The sequence below is a fragment of the Carcharodon carcharias genome, chromosome 6 (assembly GCF_017639515.1).
Source record: "Carcharodon carcharias isolate sCarCar2 chromosome 6, sCarCar2.pri, whole genome shotgun sequence".
Taxonomy (NCBI): domain Eukaryota; kingdom Metazoa; phylum Chordata; class Chondrichthyes; order Lamniformes; family Lamnidae; genus Carcharodon; species Carcharodon carcharias.
In genome coordinates this window covers 171,439,594-171,460,114 of record NC_054472.1, presented here as the reverse complement: position 1 = coordinate 171,460,114, position 20,521 = coordinate 171,439,594, and the positions used below count along the sequence as shown (strand labels likewise).

At 43.6% G+C, this 20,521-nt stretch overlaps 1 protein-coding gene across 1 annotated transcript in view; it reads left to right on the top strand.

The window, feature by feature from the left end:
• Nucleotides 1–242: 242 nt before the first annotated feature.
• The window catches only part of acss2l (acyl-CoA synthetase short chain family member 2 like), a 114,997-nt gene continuing 94,718 nt past the window's right edge, over nt 243–20,521 (top strand). Inside the window, exons 1-2 of the mRNA XM_041189963.1 lie at nt 243–394; nt 14,850–15,045. Coding sequence (XP_041045897.1) covers nt 265–394; nt 14,850–15,045 — 326 coding nt within the window. The 5' untranslated portion in view covers nt 243–264. The remainder of the gene's footprint in view (nt 395–14,849; nt 15,046–20,521) is intronic.

Below are 20,521 nucleotides of genomic sequence, written 5' to 3'. Positions count from 1 at the left end.
GGCTGGCATGTACTCATTTTGCATTTAGCAATATTACGCATTGCGATACCTGTATTAAAATGTATCTGAAGATATGATCAATGCATTTGTGTAATACGACAGACCTTTTGTTTCAATATAAACCAATCCTTTGACATTGCCAAGGGGGTGGGCTAGCCTGTGGCAGGTACATGGGGGCGGAGCCTGGCGGAGGTTTCGGGTATTTTACTCCCAGTCGTGCTGAGTGCAATCTTTGCTGGAGTGGTTCACTTTCAGGAGATCATCATGACTTCCGAAAGAGTTTCTGTGAGAAAGTTGGTGTACCACCCCGACCGAATTATTCCACCAAACGCTCATGTGCCAGACTTTGAAACGTACACAAAGCTGCACAAGAAATCTGTTGAAAACCCAGAAGGTATAGTATTTTTAAGAATTCAAAAACGAGCTGACGAAATCCAATTTGGGCATAAATATTTAACTATCTATCTACCATAACACTGAGGTTTTTGTTAACTTCGGCTATTTCGGTTGATGTTTTTGTGTTCTTGTTTGTGGTATAAATAAACAAACTTGGTTCAAACTTCAGTTAGTTCATTACTCCGCGCAGAGTGCGACTCTTTTACACAGCCGAAATCCTGAGCTGGGGCCAACAGGCAAAGCAATTTTCTCAATGTCTGGAAGACTTCTTGCAACATCTTCTTAATGCTTTCAACTGCCAGGAATCCTGGAAGCTCTGGAATTCCCTTCCCAAACTCCTTTGTCGCTTTCCTCCTGTAAAATGCTTCTCAAAACCCACCTCAAACCTCTTTCACTAAGCTTTTCATCAACTGGCTTTTCATCAAATTTATTTAAACACTGCCGTAAAGCCACATTGAGACATATGACTTGAGGGTGAATCTGTGTTTTGTGCAGGTTTAACATACCCTCCTTGCTTTTATACTCTGTGCCCCTATTGATAAAGCCCAGGATGCCGTATGCTTTATTAACCACGCTCTCAATCTGTCCTGCCACCTTACATTAAAGCTGCCATATAAATGGAAGTTGTTATAGTATTTAGCTGCTGTCTTTTTGCCATTTAACCTCAGGAATGACATTTCTGATCAATGTCATTCTATGCAACGTCACTGGGTAGTTACAGATGATGAAGACCATTCAGACCATTCAGAGTGGCCTTAAATTCCCCTCCCCTGTTGCAGGATCCAATCCATAGAATCATAGAATGATTACAGCATAGAAGGAGGCCATTCAGCATGTCCTTTCTGTGCCGGCCCTCTGAAGGAGCAATTCTCCTAGTGCCACTCCCCCTGCCTTTTCCCAGTAACCCAGCAATTTTTTCCTTTTCAGATAATGATCCAATTCCCTTTGGATAGCCTCATTCGACTGCATTCATCACACTGTCAGGCATTTGCTGTATTTCCTCATGTCATTACTTCTTTTGCCAATTACCTTATCTGTGCCCCCTCGTTCTCGATCCTTTCACCAACGTGAGTAATTTCTCCCTATTATTCTGTCAAGACCCCTCATAATCTTGAATATGAATAATCAAATTTTGAATAATCAAATCTCGTCTCAACCTTCTCTTAGAAGAACAACCCCAGCTTCTCCAATCTATCTAACTGATGTTTCTCATCCCTGGAACCATTCTCCTGAATCTTTTCTGCGCCCTCTCTTCCACATCTTTCCTAAAGTGTGATGCTCAGAATTGGACACAATACTCCAGTTGAGGGTGAATCTGTGTTTTATGTAGGTTTAACATGCCCTCCTTGCTTTTGTACTCTTTGCTCCTAATGACCAAGCTCAGGATGCTGTGTGCTTTGCTAACTGTGCTCTCAACTGGTCCCATCACCTTCAATGGTTTAAGTGCATCTACACCCAGGTCTCTCTGCTCCTGCACCCTTTTAGAATTATACTCTTTATTTTATATTGTCTCGATGCATTCTACCAAAATGAATCACTTCACACTTCTCTGCATTAAATTTCATTTGCCACTTGTCTGCCCATTCCACCAAACTGCCCACGGTCCTTTTGAAGTTCTACACTATCCACACATTTTTAACAATACTTTCAAGATTTGCATCATCTGCAGATTTTGAAATTGTTCCCTGTGTGCCAAGGCCTAGGTCATTAATATATAACATGAAGAGCAGTGGCCCAAACACCAGTCCCTGAGGAACTCCACTCCAGACCTTCCCCACAGTCCGAAAAACAACTGCTCACCATTAATGCTCCCTTTGTCCTTTTGTTCATGACATCTTTGTCAATCTCTCCTTTCCCCCCCACTTATCATTGGCCTTCTATCCAGCTTCACCTACTCCACCCCTCTTAAAAAGTATAACTTGCATCACATTTTTACTTCTCTCTCTTTAGCTCTGAAGAAGCATCATTCGGACTCGAAATGTTAACTCTGTTTTTCTCTCCACAGATGCTGTTAGACCTGCTGTGTTTTTCCAGCATTTTCTGTTCTTGCTCGCCACTAACATCTGATTCCTGTCACTCAGCCAATTTTGTATTTTTGCTACTGTCCCTTTTATTCAATGAGCTCTAACTTTGCTCACAAGTCTGTTTTGTGGCACTTTATCAAATGCCTTTTGGAAGCCCATCTACCACATAATCAGTGTCACTCTCATCAATTTTCTCTGTTATCACATCAAAAAGCTCCAGCAAGTTAATTAAACATGATTTGCTGATTACAAATCCAAGTTGGCTTTCCTTAATTAACCCACAAATACTTTCTTAATTCTTGCAGAATTTTTGCCTCTATGACTCCATCTGGGAATTTAATCCAAGTGTTGATCACTCATTGTATAAAGTTGAATTAGTGCCAAAATGTTCTCTCCCTTGGTTCAGTGGTAGCTCCCTCACCCTAAGACAGAAAATTGTGAGTTCAAATCTTACTCCAGACTTGACCTTATAATCCAGGCTGAAACTTAAATGGAGTGTTGCACTGTTGACGATGCCATATTTCTGATTCAGACCTACTGACCCTGTCAGGTGAATGTAATAGATCCCATGACACTAGTTTGAAGCATATCAGAGCTTTTCTGGGTGTCCTGGCCAATATTTATCCGTCAATTAATATAATTTAAAACAAATTATTTGAACATGTATCTCATTGCTGTTTGTGAGATCTTGCTATGCACAAATTGAGTGTTGATTTTCTCTAAATGACAGCAGTAACTATATTTCAAAAGTACTTCATTGGCTGTGAAGCACTTTGGGATACCTTGAGGTCACAAAAGGTTGCAATGTTTTTCCTTTAATTTAGCTTTTTATTGGTTAGAATCTATGGGCAGAATCGTCCCAGATTTGCACTAAGGGTGGCAGTGGGTGGATAAAACGATGTTTTACCCTCCGGCCACGATGGCAGGTTTTCAAGCTGTATCGTTCTAAACCTGCCGCATTACTTATGCATTCCTGGGAAACACGTCGTTTCCATGGTGGGCGGGCTCTGATTCGCCTGCCATGCCATCACCTCGCCGCTTCATCATCACACTGGGCGCCATATTTAAAATCCAGCTGTGCGCACACATCTCAGTGTTTCCAGGCCATGGCCGCTTCAGGGAAGATTTCCCCAAAAGGCAAAAAGACTGCAGCCCCCAGGTTTAACAACGTGTTACTTTTGGATGCCGTGGAGTCCCACTGGGATGTCTTCTACCCCCATTCAAGCTGCAGGATAGGCAGCGGCATGACCAACCAGGTTTGGGAGGCGGTGGTAGCTGTGGTCAGTGCCAATGCCCTTCAAAAGACGACAGCCACCCAGCACCACAAGAGGATGAATGATCTCCTCCATTCCACCAGGGTAAGTCACTCTTCTCACTCTTAACTCACACACTCACAAACCCATCACACATTCATAGGGATCTCACTCACCAACAGTTCAAGGGACATCACCATTCACTCTCTCACACACACCTTCATTGTCCTCATCCCATCCATGGGACTAATCACCACCCACATATGCCACGCACACTTATCATCTGGACTGGCAGGCATCCTGCTTGCACTGTCTCCATTTCTATTCATGCAGGACAAGCTGACACGCAACAAGAGGGAGAGGTCACAGACTGGTGGAGGAATGCCTGAAATCAAGGTCCTCACTGACTTTGAAAACAGAGCCATTCAACTGGCCGGCAATGATCTGGACTGGTCCTGTGCTGATGGTGAGGTCGACAGAGATCAACCAAGTGAGGGTCCAGCAGTGTAACATCCATCAGACAACAACGCTGTGAGTGATGTGTCCTGTTTCATAGGCCACTGCCATGCACTAATTATCTCCCCTTGCTTTTGCAGGCACATCTGGGAAACAGCCGACAGAGTCGATGACCCAAGGCCTCAATCAAACCCCGAAGAAACCCCTGAATAGGAACCTGAAGGCACCCTGCTTGAAGTCCCATCACAGCGCTCACCCACATCCTCCACCAGCGCAGAGACACACAGCTCAGTGAACCTTAGCTTTAGAATAGCCTCGGGGTCACAATCTGGTGAGCACATTGCACCTTCTGATCTACAGCAGGCGGAGGCAGGAGCTTCCCAGGTGTTTGGCGGGCTGAGCAGACGATTGCAAACTGGTTTCATGCCGTTGTGAAAACAATCGTGCCATATTGTCCGCTCACGCCTTCGAACATGCTCAATGTCGACGGACATGGAAAATTCTGGCTTATGTCTTCTTATTCTACCCATGCAATTTATTTTAACATAATTTCTGATTTACCTTTTCCATAACACCTTCAATTTTATTTACTTTTGCAATATCACCTCTCAGATCCCCCATTTCAAGAGCAAAAAGGCTAGGTTGTTCCAGTTTTTTTCTCATAACTCAGAACCTTGACATTAAGGATCTGTCTCAGTTCTTATTCACACTGCCTTCAAGTATTGAATGTCTCCTTTGTGGTTAATAGATTAGAACTATACACTGTACTAAAGGTGGGGGCACAGTAAAGTGTGATCAAGAATCCTCTGACTTGTATTCTACCCTTTTAACTATGTTGATTAACATTGTATTAGCTTTGATTGAAGCTTCCTATTGACTGGACATATTTAGTGTAGAATCTATTAAGACTTGAGTACAGAGAAATTGACCCTCTCTGTGTCTGCTTTTATGGGCATTAAATCACCACAGGGAGGGAACTAATTTTGGATCATTACCCAATCTCTATGACTTTGAGGTGTAAAGAGTGCCCACCTGAAACAGGTGTTAGGCACTACAGATATTCAATTGATGGTCCTAATGTAAGTTGTAGGAATCCAATCAAAACTGCTACCTCCAGCTTCAGCGGCCTAGTCAGAAGTCCTCAAAGGAACTGTTGGAGGCCACTCCAAAAAGTAGCATTGCCCCATCTGGTTCCAAAACAATACCATCGGCTACTGATAACCCATCCCTTCCACTTTTTCTCCTCCAGGCCCTACCTGTGTTCTTGCTCATCATCAGAACCAGTCAGATTGGCCTGGCTCCAATAGTGAGCTACATAAGGATGCCCAGTTGGTGTCAGAAAATCACTGATTCATTGCAAACAAAGCTCGAGGCCCAATTTTTTCCGGACCCAATTTTCCTAAAGTCTTCAGGTGTGCATTGGAATTGGGCTACTGATTTTGTTCTGGAAACTGGAAAAAGTTGAATTTCTCCCTCTAGGTTTGTTTGAACTTTAACATTGAGCTAGTTCAAGATTTATTGAATAAGTGTTGCTCATTTTTGTTTCCCTTAGTGCTTGTCTATGCTATTTTGTCCAATTCATTCTGTAATTTTTGAACTGCACTCTGATGACATTCTGATTTAAGGATGAATGATTGTGATGTACTCAGTACAACTTTACTGATCTTTAAATTATAATTCAATATGAAGCAACTACACAGTTATTAGATGTGGGATAATAGTAAAATCTCTATGATAGCTAAGTGGGTAAAAATGAGCTCAGTGTGGTACATATGTCTGTAGAGTCAATTTCAATCCCTGATCTGACCTGAGTTAGTTAAACTAGGCCAGCTGCATAGGAATATAGAACTTAGGAGCAAGAGTAGGCCATTCAGCCCTTTGAGCCTACTCTGCCATTCAATAAAATCATGGCTTATCTGCTGTGGTCTCAGCTCCACTTTGCCATCTGCCCCTCATAGCCCTTGACTATCAAAAATCTGTTTAACTCTACCATGAAGAAATTCAATAACCCAGCCTGCACTTCTTTCTGGGGAAGAGAATTAAGACCTTCTGAGAGAAAAAAATTCTCCTCATCACCATCTTAAACGGTAGACCTTAAACTGTGTCCCTATTTCTAGTCTCTCCCACAAGTGGAAACACTTTCCTGGTATCTACCCTTAACAAGTCCCCTCAGGATCTTATATGTTTCAATAAGATCATTTCTCAGTCTATTAAACTCCAATGGGTACAGACCCAACCTGTTCAACTTTCCCTCATAAGATAAACCCCTCATCCCAGGAATGAGTTGAGCGAGCTTTCTCTGAACTGCTTCTAAAGCAATTATATCTTTTTTGAAATAAGGAGACCAAAACTGTTTGTCGGATGTGGTCTCACCAAGGCCCTGTACAGCTGCAGCAAAACTTCTCCATGCATTTGCCTTCCTAATCACTTGCTGGACCAGCATACTAACATTTTATAGTTCATGCACCAGGACACCCAGATCTCTCTGTAACACCAAATATTGCAATCTCTCTCCATTTAAATCGTATATTGCTTTCCTATTCTTCCTGTTAAAGAGGACAAGTTCACGTTTTCCCACATTATACTCCACCTGCCAAATTTTTGCCCACTCACTTAACCTGTCTATATCCTTTTGCAGATTCTCTACCTCTTCGTAACAACTTGCTTTCCTACTTATCTTGGTGTCACTGGCAAATTTGGTTACCATAAATTCATTCCTTTCACCCAAAGAACTGATGTAGATTGTAAATAGCTGAAGGCCCAGCACGGATCCCTGTGGCACTCCACTTGTTACAGCTTGCCAACCTGAAAAAGACCCATCTTTCCTACTCCCTGCTTCCTGTTAGCTAACCAACCCTTTATCCATGCTAATATGTTACCCCCTACACCATGAAATCTTATCTTGTGTAGTAACTTTTGATGTGGCGTCTTATCAAATGCTTTCTGGAAATCCAGGTACACCATATCTATATATCTACATTTATCACCTTGCTTGTCACTTTCTCATGAAACTCTAATAAATTAGTCAACCACAATTTCCCTTTCACAAAGCCATGTTGACTATGCCTGATCACATTATAATTTTTCAAGTGTCTAGCTATAATCTCTTTAATAATAATAATCTCTAGCAATTTCCCTATGACAGATCATTAGGCTAACTTGCCTGCAGTTTTTTGCTTTTGGTCTCTCTCCTATCTTGAATAAAGGTGTTACATTAGCTATTTTCAAATCCACTGCTACCCTTCCAGGATCTAAGGGCAGAATCATCCGATTCTATTGACAGCGGGTGTCATGGTGGGGGTGGGGGCAGAAATCGGTTTCACACTGATGTGAAACCACACCGGGATCATCCGATGGTGTCCGCCATGGAGAACACGAATCTCGCTGGAGCCTGGCATGAACCAGATTCAAATCACGGCAATGGATTGCAAAGTAAGGCCTGACCGGAATCATCCCCCTCCTGCCCAATTTACCGTTATGACAATGGAAAAACATGCTGGCCCAGAACGTGTCTAGACAAGCAAGATGTGGAGAAGTCGGGACTCACCTTTAGGACCTTGCTCAGATCGTGACATCTGGGAGCAGAAGATACTGGAGCCCTACAGCTACCGGACCCTGGAGAAATACATACATCATATGTTGCGTGGATTTTCATGGATATGGCACTGCCACGAAGCAGCACATGGAAGGTGGGAGGTCTCCATCGATTCTTTGGGTCTGCTTCAGAACATCCTGATCTTGGTCATGGGCTGCTATGGATGATTGTCGGGGGGGGGAGGGGGGTAGGTGGTGTGTGTGGAGAGGAAGGTCCTGCTGTGAGTGGGAGAGGAAGGTGTACCAGGGGCGGTGGGGGGGGGGAGAGATGGCGATGGGGAGGTTGAGGTTGGGAGGGGCAGGACGAAGTTGACAGGGGGTGAGGTTGGAAGGGAGGAGGAGGGAGTATGGGGGAAGGAGGGTGTAACAGGGAGAATGCTGCAACTGGGGAGGTAGGTGTAAGGGAGGGAGTGTGGAGAGGGGAAGGTATTTGGGGAGAGGAGGGAGTAAGGGGGGATGTCTAGGTGAATGTGCAAGGGAGGGGTCTGTAGAGTCAATGACTGCCTCCTGGTGAGCATACTGAGGGCGGGCATGGTGGGAGGGAATAATGAGCATGAGAGGGGACAGAGGGAGCCGGTAGGGTGGGAGGGTGAAGGTGCATCAGTAATGGTAGAAGAGATAGTAGCAGATATGGACCCTGGCGGGGTGGGAGTGGGGGTAGGAGGATGTTGGGGAAGTTAATGTGGATGGGGATGGGATTTTCAGCAAGGTAGGGAATATGGACTTTCGCCTGGACATTCTGGAATGACAAGGGTTTTGGGTTGGTGAGTGATGGTGGGGAGGTGGAAGGTGTTACCAGGGACAGTGATGGGGGAAAGAGCATGGATGAGTGGTGGAGGGGAAAGGATGGGGGAGCTGACAATATACTTGACCATGACCATGGTTGTTGAAATTATAAGTGAGCAGAGCCTCTTGTTGCACAGGTGCAGGTGCTGCATGGGAGTGTGATCAGTGGGTGGGCAGAGATGCAGGTCAGCTCAGATGGACAACTGAAAGAGAACCCCAGCAGGCAGCATTTAAAATGCTCAGGGCAGTGAGATAAGTGAGATGGATGAAAGCTCCGTGTGTATGGGAGAGTGCTTGCACAAGACTCTGAAAGGCCCAGTCACACACACACTTCTCCCTCCAGAATCACTCATGCTCTGGCTGCGTGCAGCTGAACTGCTTGTTGGGTTGGGTTGGGTTGGGGGTGGTTGACACAGTGGGAGGACTCGCAAAGCCTGTCAATGAAGCTGAAAGACAACATTACACATTATTCAGTGAAAGTGAATATATTTTCAGATTATAAAGTGATACAATGTGTTCACCCATGCAACCATTTGTGATCAGAAATGCTTAGCTTTTCTAGGCTGACAACTTCTGTTAGGTGCTGCCCTGACATCTGCAGCAGGGATGGAGACAGACTGTGCAATGGTCAGCCCTATTGCCTCTGATGACTTCAGTGTGTGAACTCTGGAGAGCCGAAGCTTCTGTGAGGCAGCTATTCCCTCCGTGTTGACAGAGGACGATGGTGTCAGAGGCAAAGGGTCTTGGAGGGAGCGGACAGCCCCTGAGATTCCTGAGTGGATGACCCAGGGGTGTCCAACTGCCGCTCCTTTCCCTTCGGGTGCCTGAGGGCCCTGGCCTCACTCCTTAAGTGGAAGGAGCACTTGGAAGGGTGTCAAGGTGCCCCATTTCCTTCTCGTGTTGCCACTGTTACTGTGATGAAGTGTAGGTCTGCGTGCATCTCCACATTCTGCTAGACCAGGGTCTCCATGATGTGCGCTATTTTTTTCATGGAGACCTCCATACGTGCACATGTGGGCATGATTTCAATAGAGATTAGGCGGACACACTCCTGTGACTCATGTGCCACTCTGTGTGATGCTCCTCCACCTTCTGCTAACTGTCCACGATGAGTTGGAAGGCCCAGAGGCTCGACATCTGACTCAGACCGCACAGATGCCTCTTCCCCAGCAATCCTCCAAGTGCTGGGGAGCTTGGCTGAACCTTCCCCCTCCTGCTGTGGACAGGTGCCAGTTTGGTGACTACCATAAGACCATAAGACATAGGAGCAGAAGTAGGCCATTTGGCCCATCAAGTCTGTTCTGCCATTCAATAAGATCATGGCTGATGTAATAATCCTCAACTTCACTTTCCTGCCTTTTCCCCATAACCCTTGATTCCCTTACTGATTAAAAATCTGCCTATCACAGCCTTGAATATACTTAATGACCAAGCCTCTACAGCCCTCTGTGGTAAAGAATTCCACAGATTGACTACCCTCTGAGAGTAGAAGTTGCTCCTCATCTCTGTTCCAAATGGGCATCCCCTTACTCTGAGATTATGCCCTCTGCTCCTAGACTCTCCCTCAAGGGGAACAACCTCTCAGCATCTACCCTGTCAAGCCCCCTAAGAATCTTGCATGTTTCTATAAGGTTGCCTCTCATTCTTCTAAACTCCAATGAGAACAGGCCCAACCTATTCAACCTCTCCTCATAAGAAAATCCCTCCATCCCCAGGACCAACCTAATGAATCTTCTCTGGACTGCCTCCAATGCCAGTATATCTTAGATAAAGGGATCAAAACTGTTCACAATACTCTAGATGTGGTCTAATTGGTGCCTTATATAGTTTTAGCAAGACTTCCCTATCTTTATTCTTAATTCCCTTTAAAATAAAGGCCAACATTCCATTTACTTTACCTATTACCTGTTGAACCTGTATGTTAGCTTTTTGTGATTAATGCACGAGGAATCCCAAATCCCTCTGTGCTGCAGCTTTCTTCAGTCTTTCCCCATTTAAATAATATTCAGCTCCTCTATTCTTCCTGCCAAATGGCATAACTTCACACTTTCCCACATTATCTTCCATCTGCCATATTTTTGCCCACTCATTTAACCTGTCTATATCCCTCTTTGGACTCTCTGCGTCATCGTCACCACTTGCCTTCACACCTGTTTTTGTCACCCGCAAATTTGTCGATGGTACTTCCATTTCCCACATCCAAGTCATTAATATATATTGTAAATAATTGTGGCCCCAGCACTGATCCCTTTGGCACTCCACTAGTTACAGGTTTCCATCCTGAAAATGCTCTCCCCTGTATCCCAACACTCTGTCATCTATTAATTAGCTAGTCTTCTATCCATGCTAATATACTACCCCAAACACCTTGGGCTCTTATCTTATTAAGTAGCCTTATGTGTGGTACCTTATCGAATGCCTTTTGAAAATCCAAATATATTACATTAACTGATTCCCCTTTATCTATCTTGCTTGTTACCTCCTTAAATAATTCTAATAACTTTGTCAGGCATGATTTCCCTTTCATAAAGCCATGCTGACTCTGCTTGATTAGATTCTAGCTAAATTTGCAGATGACACCAAAATAGGTGGGAAAGTAAATTTCTTCAAAGCAATGAAGAAATAAGAAATTTACAAATGGATATGGACAGGTTAGGTGAATGGGTCAAAATTTGGCAGATGGAGTTTAACGTGGATAAATGTCAAGTTATCCATTTTGGTCAGAAGAATAAAAAGGCGACTTATTATTTAAAAGGAGAGAAACTTTAGAATGCTTCAGTGCAGAGGGATCTGGGTGTCCTTGTGCATGAATCACTGAAAGCTAGTATGCAGGTAAAAAGGAAGGCAAATGGAATTTTGGCATTTATTGCTAAAGGAGTAGAGTATAAAAATAGGGAAGTGTTGGTGCAACTGTACAAGGCATTGGTGAGACTGCACCTGGAGTACTGTGCACAGTTTTGGTTCCCTTACTTGAGGAAGGATGTAGTTGCATTGGAGGCGGTTCAGAGGAGGTTCACTAGATTGATTCCAGAGATGCAGGGCTTGTCTTTTGAGGAGAGATTAAGCAGTTTAGGCCTATACTCACTAGAGTTTAGAAGGATGAGAGTGAGGTATATAAGATGGTAAAGGGGATAGACAAAGTAGACATGGAGCAGATATTTCCCCTTGTGGGGCATTCTAGAATGAGAGGCCATAGTTTTAGGCTAAGGGATGGTAGATTTAACTCCAGAGATGAGTAGGAATTACTTTTCTCAAAGGTTTGTGAATCTGTGGAATTCACTACCTCAGAGCGTAGTGGATGCCGGGATGTTGAATAAATTTAAGGAGGAGATAGACAGATTTTTAATTAGTAATGGGTTGAAAGGTTATGGGGAGAGGGTGGGAAATTGGAGTTGAGGCCGAAATGAGGTCAGTCATGATCGTAATGAATGGTGGGGCAGGCTCGAGGGGCTGAATTGCCTACTCCTGCTCCTAGTTCTTATGTTTTTATGTATGTTCTTAAGTATTTCTAAATGCTCTGCTATTACATCCTTTATAATAGACTCCAACATATTCCCAATGAGAGATATTAAGCTAACTGGCCTATAGTTACCAGTTTTTTGTCTCCCTCCCTTTTTGAATAAGGGTGTTTCATTACCAGATTGTGAACCCGAGCCTGTTAGGTCCCACCGAGGTATGTGTCTCTGTGCTCTGGTGGAGGGTGTGGATAAGTGCTGTGAGGGGTATTCCCGGCTGCTTATTTCAAGTTCTTCAATGGAGGAGGTGTCCTCTTGGCTGGAGGTGAGGGTCTGGATGGAGCTGAGTGAATGGCTGGCTGAGGTTATTGGTCACTTGGCAGACTCCCTGTGAACCAAAGTAGAGATAATTAGTGCATGGCAGCAGAGTCAAAAAAGCAGGAGAGAGAGCACTCACAGTTGCATTGAGAGAACAATGACGTGGTGCTGGATCCTCATGTGGGTGTCTGCTGCCGACCTCACTGTTGCCGCAGGCACAGTCCATGTTCTCACGTGTCAGTGCGATGGCATGCCCCTCAAAGTGAGTCAGGGGCCTAATGTGGGCCACTCCACCCCCTCTGCCCCGCACAGGTCTGGGACCTCTCCCTGCTGTTGTGAACAGGCTTCTCCTGCATGAAAACAGATGGGGAGAGTGTGAGCAGGATGCATGGCACTGCATGGAATGTTTGTGTGGTGAGTGGAGCCATGGGCAGGATGAGGACATGGGTTCCAGATGTAATGAGCAGGATGGAGATGTGAGTGTGTGTGTATGAGAGTTAGTGGTGTTGTCCCTTGAGGTATGAGATCCCTGTGGGTTTGTGAGTGTGTGAGTTGAGAGTGATAAGGTGGTTGACTTACCCTGTTGGAGTGGATGAGAGCATTCACCCTCTTCCTGCACTGGACTGCTGACCTCCTCTGTGCTCCAGTGGTGCTGACCATTGCTGCCACCACCTCGCAGGCCGGATTGGTAATTCTGCGGGGATGGAAGATGGTCCACTGTGTCTAGCAGGTGCCCCAGAGAGGTGTCACTAAATTTGGGAGCTGCTGTCTTCTTTGCTTTTGGGGCCATTAGTCACCTGGAGCAGTCCTGGTCTGAAGACATGAAGTAGGCTGAGCCCTATGTGCTTTAAATATGGCGCCCGGAGGGACGAAGCACTGAAGTCATGGCGTGGTGGGCAAATGTGAGCCCTCCCGCCAGCATGTTTCCCATGAATGAATTATTAATGAGGCAGGATGCATTGGGAAGAGGACAATATGGTGTGAAAAGTCGCCATTGCAGCCAGTGGGTAAAACATCATTTTTCACACCCACTACCGCACTTAGTGCAAATCTGGGATGTTTCCACCCTAAGGAATTTTGGATGATTATAACCAACGCATCTACTATCTCTGCAGTCAATTCTTTTAATACCCTAGGATGCAGGCCATCTGGTTCTGGGGACTTGTCAGCCTTTTGGTCTAATGGTTTTCCCAGCACCTTTTCCCTGGTGATGGCAATTGTTTGAAGTTCCTCCCTCCTGTTCACCTCTTGATGCCGAGTTGGCCTTTATTGCAAGAGGATTTTGAGTACAGGAGTAGCGAAGTCTTGCTTCAGTTGCATAGAACCTTGATTAGACCACCCTGGAATACTGTGTCCTCTTATCTCAGGAAGGAAATAATTGCCATAGAGAGAGTGCAACGAAAGTTCACCAGACTTGTTCCTGGAATAGCGGGACTGTCCTACGAAGAGAGATTGGGGTAACTGGGCCTGTATTCTCTAGCGTATTGAAGAATGAGAGGTGATCTCATTGAAACCTACAAAATACTTAAAGGGATAGACAGTGTAAATGCAGGTCAGATGTTTCCTGTGGAGTCTAGACCCAGAGGACACTATTTCAAAATAAGGAGGAAGCCACATACGACTAAGGTGAGGAAAAAATCTTCTAACTCAGGGGGTTGTGAATCTTTGGAATTCTCTACCACAGAGGGCCTGAGGAAGCTCAGTCATCACGTATATTTAAAGTAGAGATTGGCATTTAGAAATCTGTCAATGATGTAAAGGGATAAGGGGATAGTGTGGGAAAAAGTCATTGAAGTGGATGATCAATCATATCACATTGAATGGTGGAGCAGGCTAGATGGGCTGAATGACCTACTCTTGCTCCTATGTTCCTATGAGATGTGGGCATCGATGGCCAGGCTAGTATTTATTGCCCATCCTAATTGCCCTTGAGAAGGGGGTGGTGAGCCGCCTTCTTGAACCACTGCAGTCCATGTAGTGTGGACACACCAGCAGTGCTGTTCGGGAGGGAGTTCCAGGATTTTGATCCAACGACAGTAAAGGAACGGCGATATATTTCCAAGTCAGGATGGTAAGTGGCTTGGAGGGGAACATGGTGGTGATCCCATGCATCTGTCCTAGGTGGTAGTGATCATGGGTTTGGAAGGTGCATAGGAATATCATCTTCTCCAAGTTTCTCTCCGAGGCACACACCATCCTGTCTTGAACCTGAATTGCTTTTCCCTCATTGTTGCTGGATCAAAATCCTAAAATTTTCTAGCTAACAACACTGTGGGAGTTCTTTCACAAAACATTGCAGTGTTTCAAGAAAACAGCACACCATCACCATCTCAAGAGCAATGAGGAATGGAGAATGAATGTTCACTGTGCTGGAAAAGCTCATATCCTCAGGATGAATGAAGAGAAAGTTGTAATAGTTATTAATATCTTCATAACTAGTCAAGGATAAAAGGATTTTAACCTGTGATGAATTACTGGGAAACGATCATGCTTGTATGTTTCAGCCTTTTTGTAAAAGTCTGTTTTATTATTTATAGATTCACATAATTCAATCTTTTTCTGAACAGAATTCTGGGGTGAACTTGCTAAAGAGTTTTACTGGGACAGCCCTCCGACAGGAACAATTCTAGATTACAATTTTGATCTGACAAAGGGGAACGTGTATGTGAAGTTCATGGAAGGAGCAACCACAAATATCTGTTACAACCTACTGGACAGAAACATACAAGAGAATGGCCAGGGAGAGAAAATAGCTTATTACTGGTAATCAAGACTTTATATTTTTGTTCTTGTATATATTGTTTCATCTTAAAAAAATACTTGTCAAAAATATCTTTGGATCTAGTAGATGATAAATATTCTAAACGTAACTTTTGCTTATAGCTTAACAAGACTTGTTAGACAAAGTGGTCACTTTATTGATCCAGGAAATTCCCCAAGAAGGTGAAAACTCCAGTTTTCTGTTAAAGACACTGGCTAATATTGGAGTATGACACTATTGCAGCCAGCTACCTGATGGTAACTCACGAAAGAATAATGTGAAAGAAAAAGAAATGAAGGGTAAATGCAGAGAAGTGGAACTAAAGTAAATGGTTTAATTTGGAGAGTTAGCATCAGCATCAGGTGAATGGGCTAAATGGCCTCCATGAAGTAATATCAAGATTTTCAATGACTCTATGTATCAGGAGAAGGGAAAAGTATCTGACAGTGGCTACTGGATTGCCTGGTATTACTATTTTCCCTTGTATGGTTCTTGTTGAAGCAGGGGAATGCGTTATCTAGATGGCATTGTAGCTACAACAAGCATGTGTGAGCCTGGTAGTGGGTGATATGGACTAGTAGAAAAACGATGGAAGGTTAAAAAGGGATTCCATATTATGACCCTTGTCTGGCCCTTCAAATTTGATTAATCACATTGGATGAAAAGTTGGGCTCATTAGCGCCACCTTTGGGGCACACAATTGTGGGGTGAATTGCGCCGGATGTCATATTGGTGAAAGCTTTTCATTTGATGATTATTTTACTTTTTCATTCTGTGCCCTGATCACTGGCCTGCACCGGACCCTTGAAATTGATTTTCTACCATCTCATGAATTTTTATTGTGCTGCATGCATGTGACCTCCTCTCAATCACTCATGTGCAAGTAACTAAGAATTTAGATTGAGGTATCTGCATTTATATAATTTTTACTTCTCTTCTGCATTTACCTGACATTTCACCCCATACAAATTATTTGTTTCCAGTTCCATTACTTTTTATTGGATTGTGCTAACGGGTCATGCAACCGCCCCTGCATTGCACATGAGTAATGGAGTTATATTTAATGTGAGGCACGCAGGTTTAGATGTTTTGTTATGACTGGGATGGGAGGAGTGCGCGAATTATCAAGCCCCACTACTCCACAGGCCGTACTATTAATTTAAATGTTTAATTTTCTCACCAAAATGGCCAGTTGTGTACCCATACCTGTATCACCCAGAAGAAAAGAGACTTCTTCTTTCAAAAACTCAGAATGATTAATTTATTTTAAAACAGAACTTCTTTTAACGAGTCGCAAGTACTGGTTAACACACAATTGTAATCAGGAAGTATAACTATCTGTCTCTTCCTAAAGAATTCCCCCAGCACACACACATACACACTCACAGACAAACAGAGGATGAGCAGGGTAAAATTTTTACCTCAGGCGGGTGGGCACACCCACCCACTCGAACATAAAATGACGTGCGTTGATGTTGGGTGTGCATCCTGACGTCAACGCATAGTCGCGTGATATTTCGTTCAGCGGGCACGCACCGGAGTCGGCAGCGTCCCCGCTGACAATTAAAAGGCCTATCGAGGCCATTAAATGATCAATTAAATAGAATTTTTAGCTGCCTGTCCAACCTTACGGTTGGTGGGCAGGTGAAAAGACCAAGCGGCCTTTGCACGTTTTAGGAAACCTCAACCGCGGGCGCCCGCGGTTGAGGTTTCCTAAAGCAAATAAAAATAAAATAAAAATTTTAAAACTTAATTAATAACATGCTCCTGTTCATGTGGCAGAGCCACCTGAGGGGACATGTTTTATGATGTTAAAAAAATTTCTTTTTAAAACAAATGATCTCCCTGACACAGCTCTGTGCCTCAGGGAGATTATGAAGCTCGTGCGCGAAGGTTGCACTTGCCCGGCTTGCACTGCCGATTCCCCCCTCACCCCCCACCCCCGCCTGCACAGGCAGTGCTGAGCGCTGCTGCTCGCGTTTCACGCTGGGCAGGCCTAAAAAACCGGGCCGCTGATTTTCCCAGGAAATAAGGACTGAATCAGGAAATCAGATCCATATGAAATTAGTAAACTTATTCAGCAGCATTGTAAAATAGTGACCTTTATAATGATACCTTGCACATCACATTCCACAGCATACCCATTGTAACAAACAGAGATTTGAAATTCAATGGTGCAACATTGTTTTGCTACTAACCGACACCTAATACAACAGGTAGAAATTGCCCACTCTTTATGGACTGGGATTGCACCCTCTACCATGTTGGTCTAGGCACTATTGGTGTTAGGTCCTCTGAATATTAATGATGTGATACAGTGCCTATATGAGGTTCCCTCTATGGAAATGCTTTGCCCTGAGGCAGCCTGCACTGACACCAGCTGCATTTAGGAAAATCAGGTTCAAATGCAGCCTTATACACCCTATGCACCCTTGATTTTCACGTACTTGTTTATTGTAAAATGTGTAAAAATATATCACATAACGGTTCAAATTTGATATTACATAAAATGCAATGCAGTTCAGTTTCTTTCAACAAAGTATGTGGCACTCTGAGCTTCCTCACTACACTTAAAATTACATGCTATTTTTACTATGTACATTTACATTTCATGTCAAAACATTCTCTGCTGCATACAGCCTGAGTAGTGTTACATGGCGGGAAAGGCATAAAATCTGCATTTCACAGTAACATGAATAAAATGAACTGCAAATTCTCTTGAATTTTTGAGTACCATCATTAATGGACATCACATTAGCCCAGAACAGCCGAAGATTTGAGTTGATGTTCTTTCTGGGGTTCATACTGTCAAATGAAGTGAAGTAAAGGGACCTCTATTTGTATTTCTCTGGATGCCTCAGTCTGAATGATCTAGTGCTTAAACTTCAGCACTTATCTGACCTTCCTTTATGGGTGATGACATACTTTCACTACACCTTCCTTCATCTCCATGTGCTGGATAGTCCCAGATGTCGCTTTCCACCTAGCGCAGCAAACTATCACTAAGTGCACTCAGGTGCCAAACCCAAGACACCAGGACCCCATCACCTGTAAGGACTTCCAGCCAACATCCAAACCTACTCTTATTACTAATTCCTACCCACTTCCTTCTCAGTTCCCCACTTTTTCCCCCATATATGTTCCATAATAACATAAAAACAGAAATAGTAGAAGTAGATCATGCGGGACATTGAGCCAGGTCTGCCATTCAATAAAATCATGGATGACCTATGGCTTCAACTCCACTTTCCTGCATTTCATTTTTACTCATAATATTCCCATATACCATCATATGCTTTTCCTTCATCCACCTATATAATTCAAACTCCTCACTGAATTAACAGAGCTCCCTACCACTGGAATAATAGATTTACTCAGTGGAATAACCAAACTCTCTATCACAGGAATAACAGGGCTTTCTAGTTGCTGGACTAACAGAGCTCCCTACTCACTGGAATACAGAGCTCCCTACTCATTAGAATAATTGGAATAACAGAACTCTCTGCTCACTGGAATAACAGAGCTCTCTACTCACTACAATGAAAGAGTCCCCTACTCGCTGGAATAACAGAGCTCACTACGCACTGAAATAACAGAGCTCTCTACTCATTGGAATAACAGAATGCTCTATTCATTGGAATAACAGTGCTCTCTACTCACTGGAATAACAGAGCTCTCCAGTTGCTAGAATAACAGAGCTCTCTACTCACTGGAATAATGAAACTCCCCACTCACTGGAATAACAGAGCTCTCTACTCACTGGAATTCCAGAACTCCCTACTCACGGAATAACAGTACTCTCTACTCACTGGAATAACAGAGCTCTCCAGTTGCTAGAATAACAGAGCTCTCTACTCACTGGAATATGAAACTCCCCACTCACTGGAATAACAGAGCTCTCTACTCACTGGAATGACAGAGCTCCCTACTCACTGGAATGACAGAGCTCCCTACTCACTGGAATGACAGAGCTCCCTACTCCCTTGAATTACAAGAACTCTCCACTCAGTGGAATAACAGCACTCCCTACTCATGGAACAACAGAGCTTCCTACTCATGGAACAACAGAGTTCCCTACTCACTGGAATAACAAAACTCTCTACTCACTGAAATAACAGAGCTGTCTGCTTATTGGAATAACATAACTTTCTGCTTGCTGGAATAACAGAACTCTCTGCTTATTGGAATAAGACACCTCTCTGCTCACTGGAATAACAGAGTATTCAAATAGCTATTTGGTAGTACAGAACTTGAGTACCGCTGACAAAAGAGACACTTCGAAGCTTTTGTCTTGCACTCATCAGGGCACTTTGTATAACAGGGTTCTCTGTTCAGTGGAATAACAGAGCACCACCCACTGGAATGACAGAACTCTCTAGTTAGTGGAATAACAGAGATTTACTCATTGAAATAACAGAGCTCTTAAGTTGCTTAGATAACAGATTGCTCGACCACTGGAATAGCGGAGCACTGTTCACTGGAACTCTCTACTCTCTACTCAGCTGAGTTACAATATCTCTAGTCGCCGGAATAACAGGGCTTTAGTTATTGGAATAACAGAGCTGTACTCAGTGCAATAACAGAACTCTATTCACTGAAATAGCAATGCTCCCTACTCACTGGAATAACAGGTCTAGTGATTGAAATAACAGAGTCCTACTCGCAAAATAACAGAGCTCTCTTCTCACTGGAATAACAGGGCTCCTTACGCACCAGAATAACAGAGCTCCCTATACGCCGGAAAAACAGAACTCTCTGCTCACTGAAATAACAGAACTATCTGCTTATTGGAATAACACAACTCTATACTCACTGGAATAACAGAACTTTCTGCTTATTGGAATAACAGAACTCTCTGCTTATTGGATTAACAGAACTCTCTGCTCAGTGGAATAACCGAATTCTACTCACTGGAATAACAGAACTTTCTGCTTATTGGAATAACAGAACTTTCTGCTCACTGGAATAACAGAACTTTCTGCTCACTGGAATAACAGAACTCTCTACTCACTGGAATAACAAAACTCTTTGCTCACTGGAATAACAGAACTCTCTGCTCGCTGGAATAACAGAACTCTCTGATTATTGGAATAACAGAACTCTCTGATTATTGGAATAACAGAACTCTGAACTCACTGGAATACCAGAACTCTCTGCTCGCTGGAAAAACTGAACTCTCTGCTTATTGGAAGAACACAACTCTATACTCATGGCAATAACAGAACTCTCTGCTCACTGGAATAACAGAACTGTCTGCTTACTGGAATAACCAAACTCTCTGCTTACTGGAATAACCGAACCTTCTCCTTATTGGAATACCCGAACTCTCTACTCACTGGAATAACCAAACCCTCTGCTTACTGTAATAACTGAACTCTCTGCTCGCTGGAATAACTGAACTCTCTGCTTATTGGAAGAACACAACTCTATACTCATTGGAATAACAGAACTGTCTGCTTATTGGAATAACCAAACTCT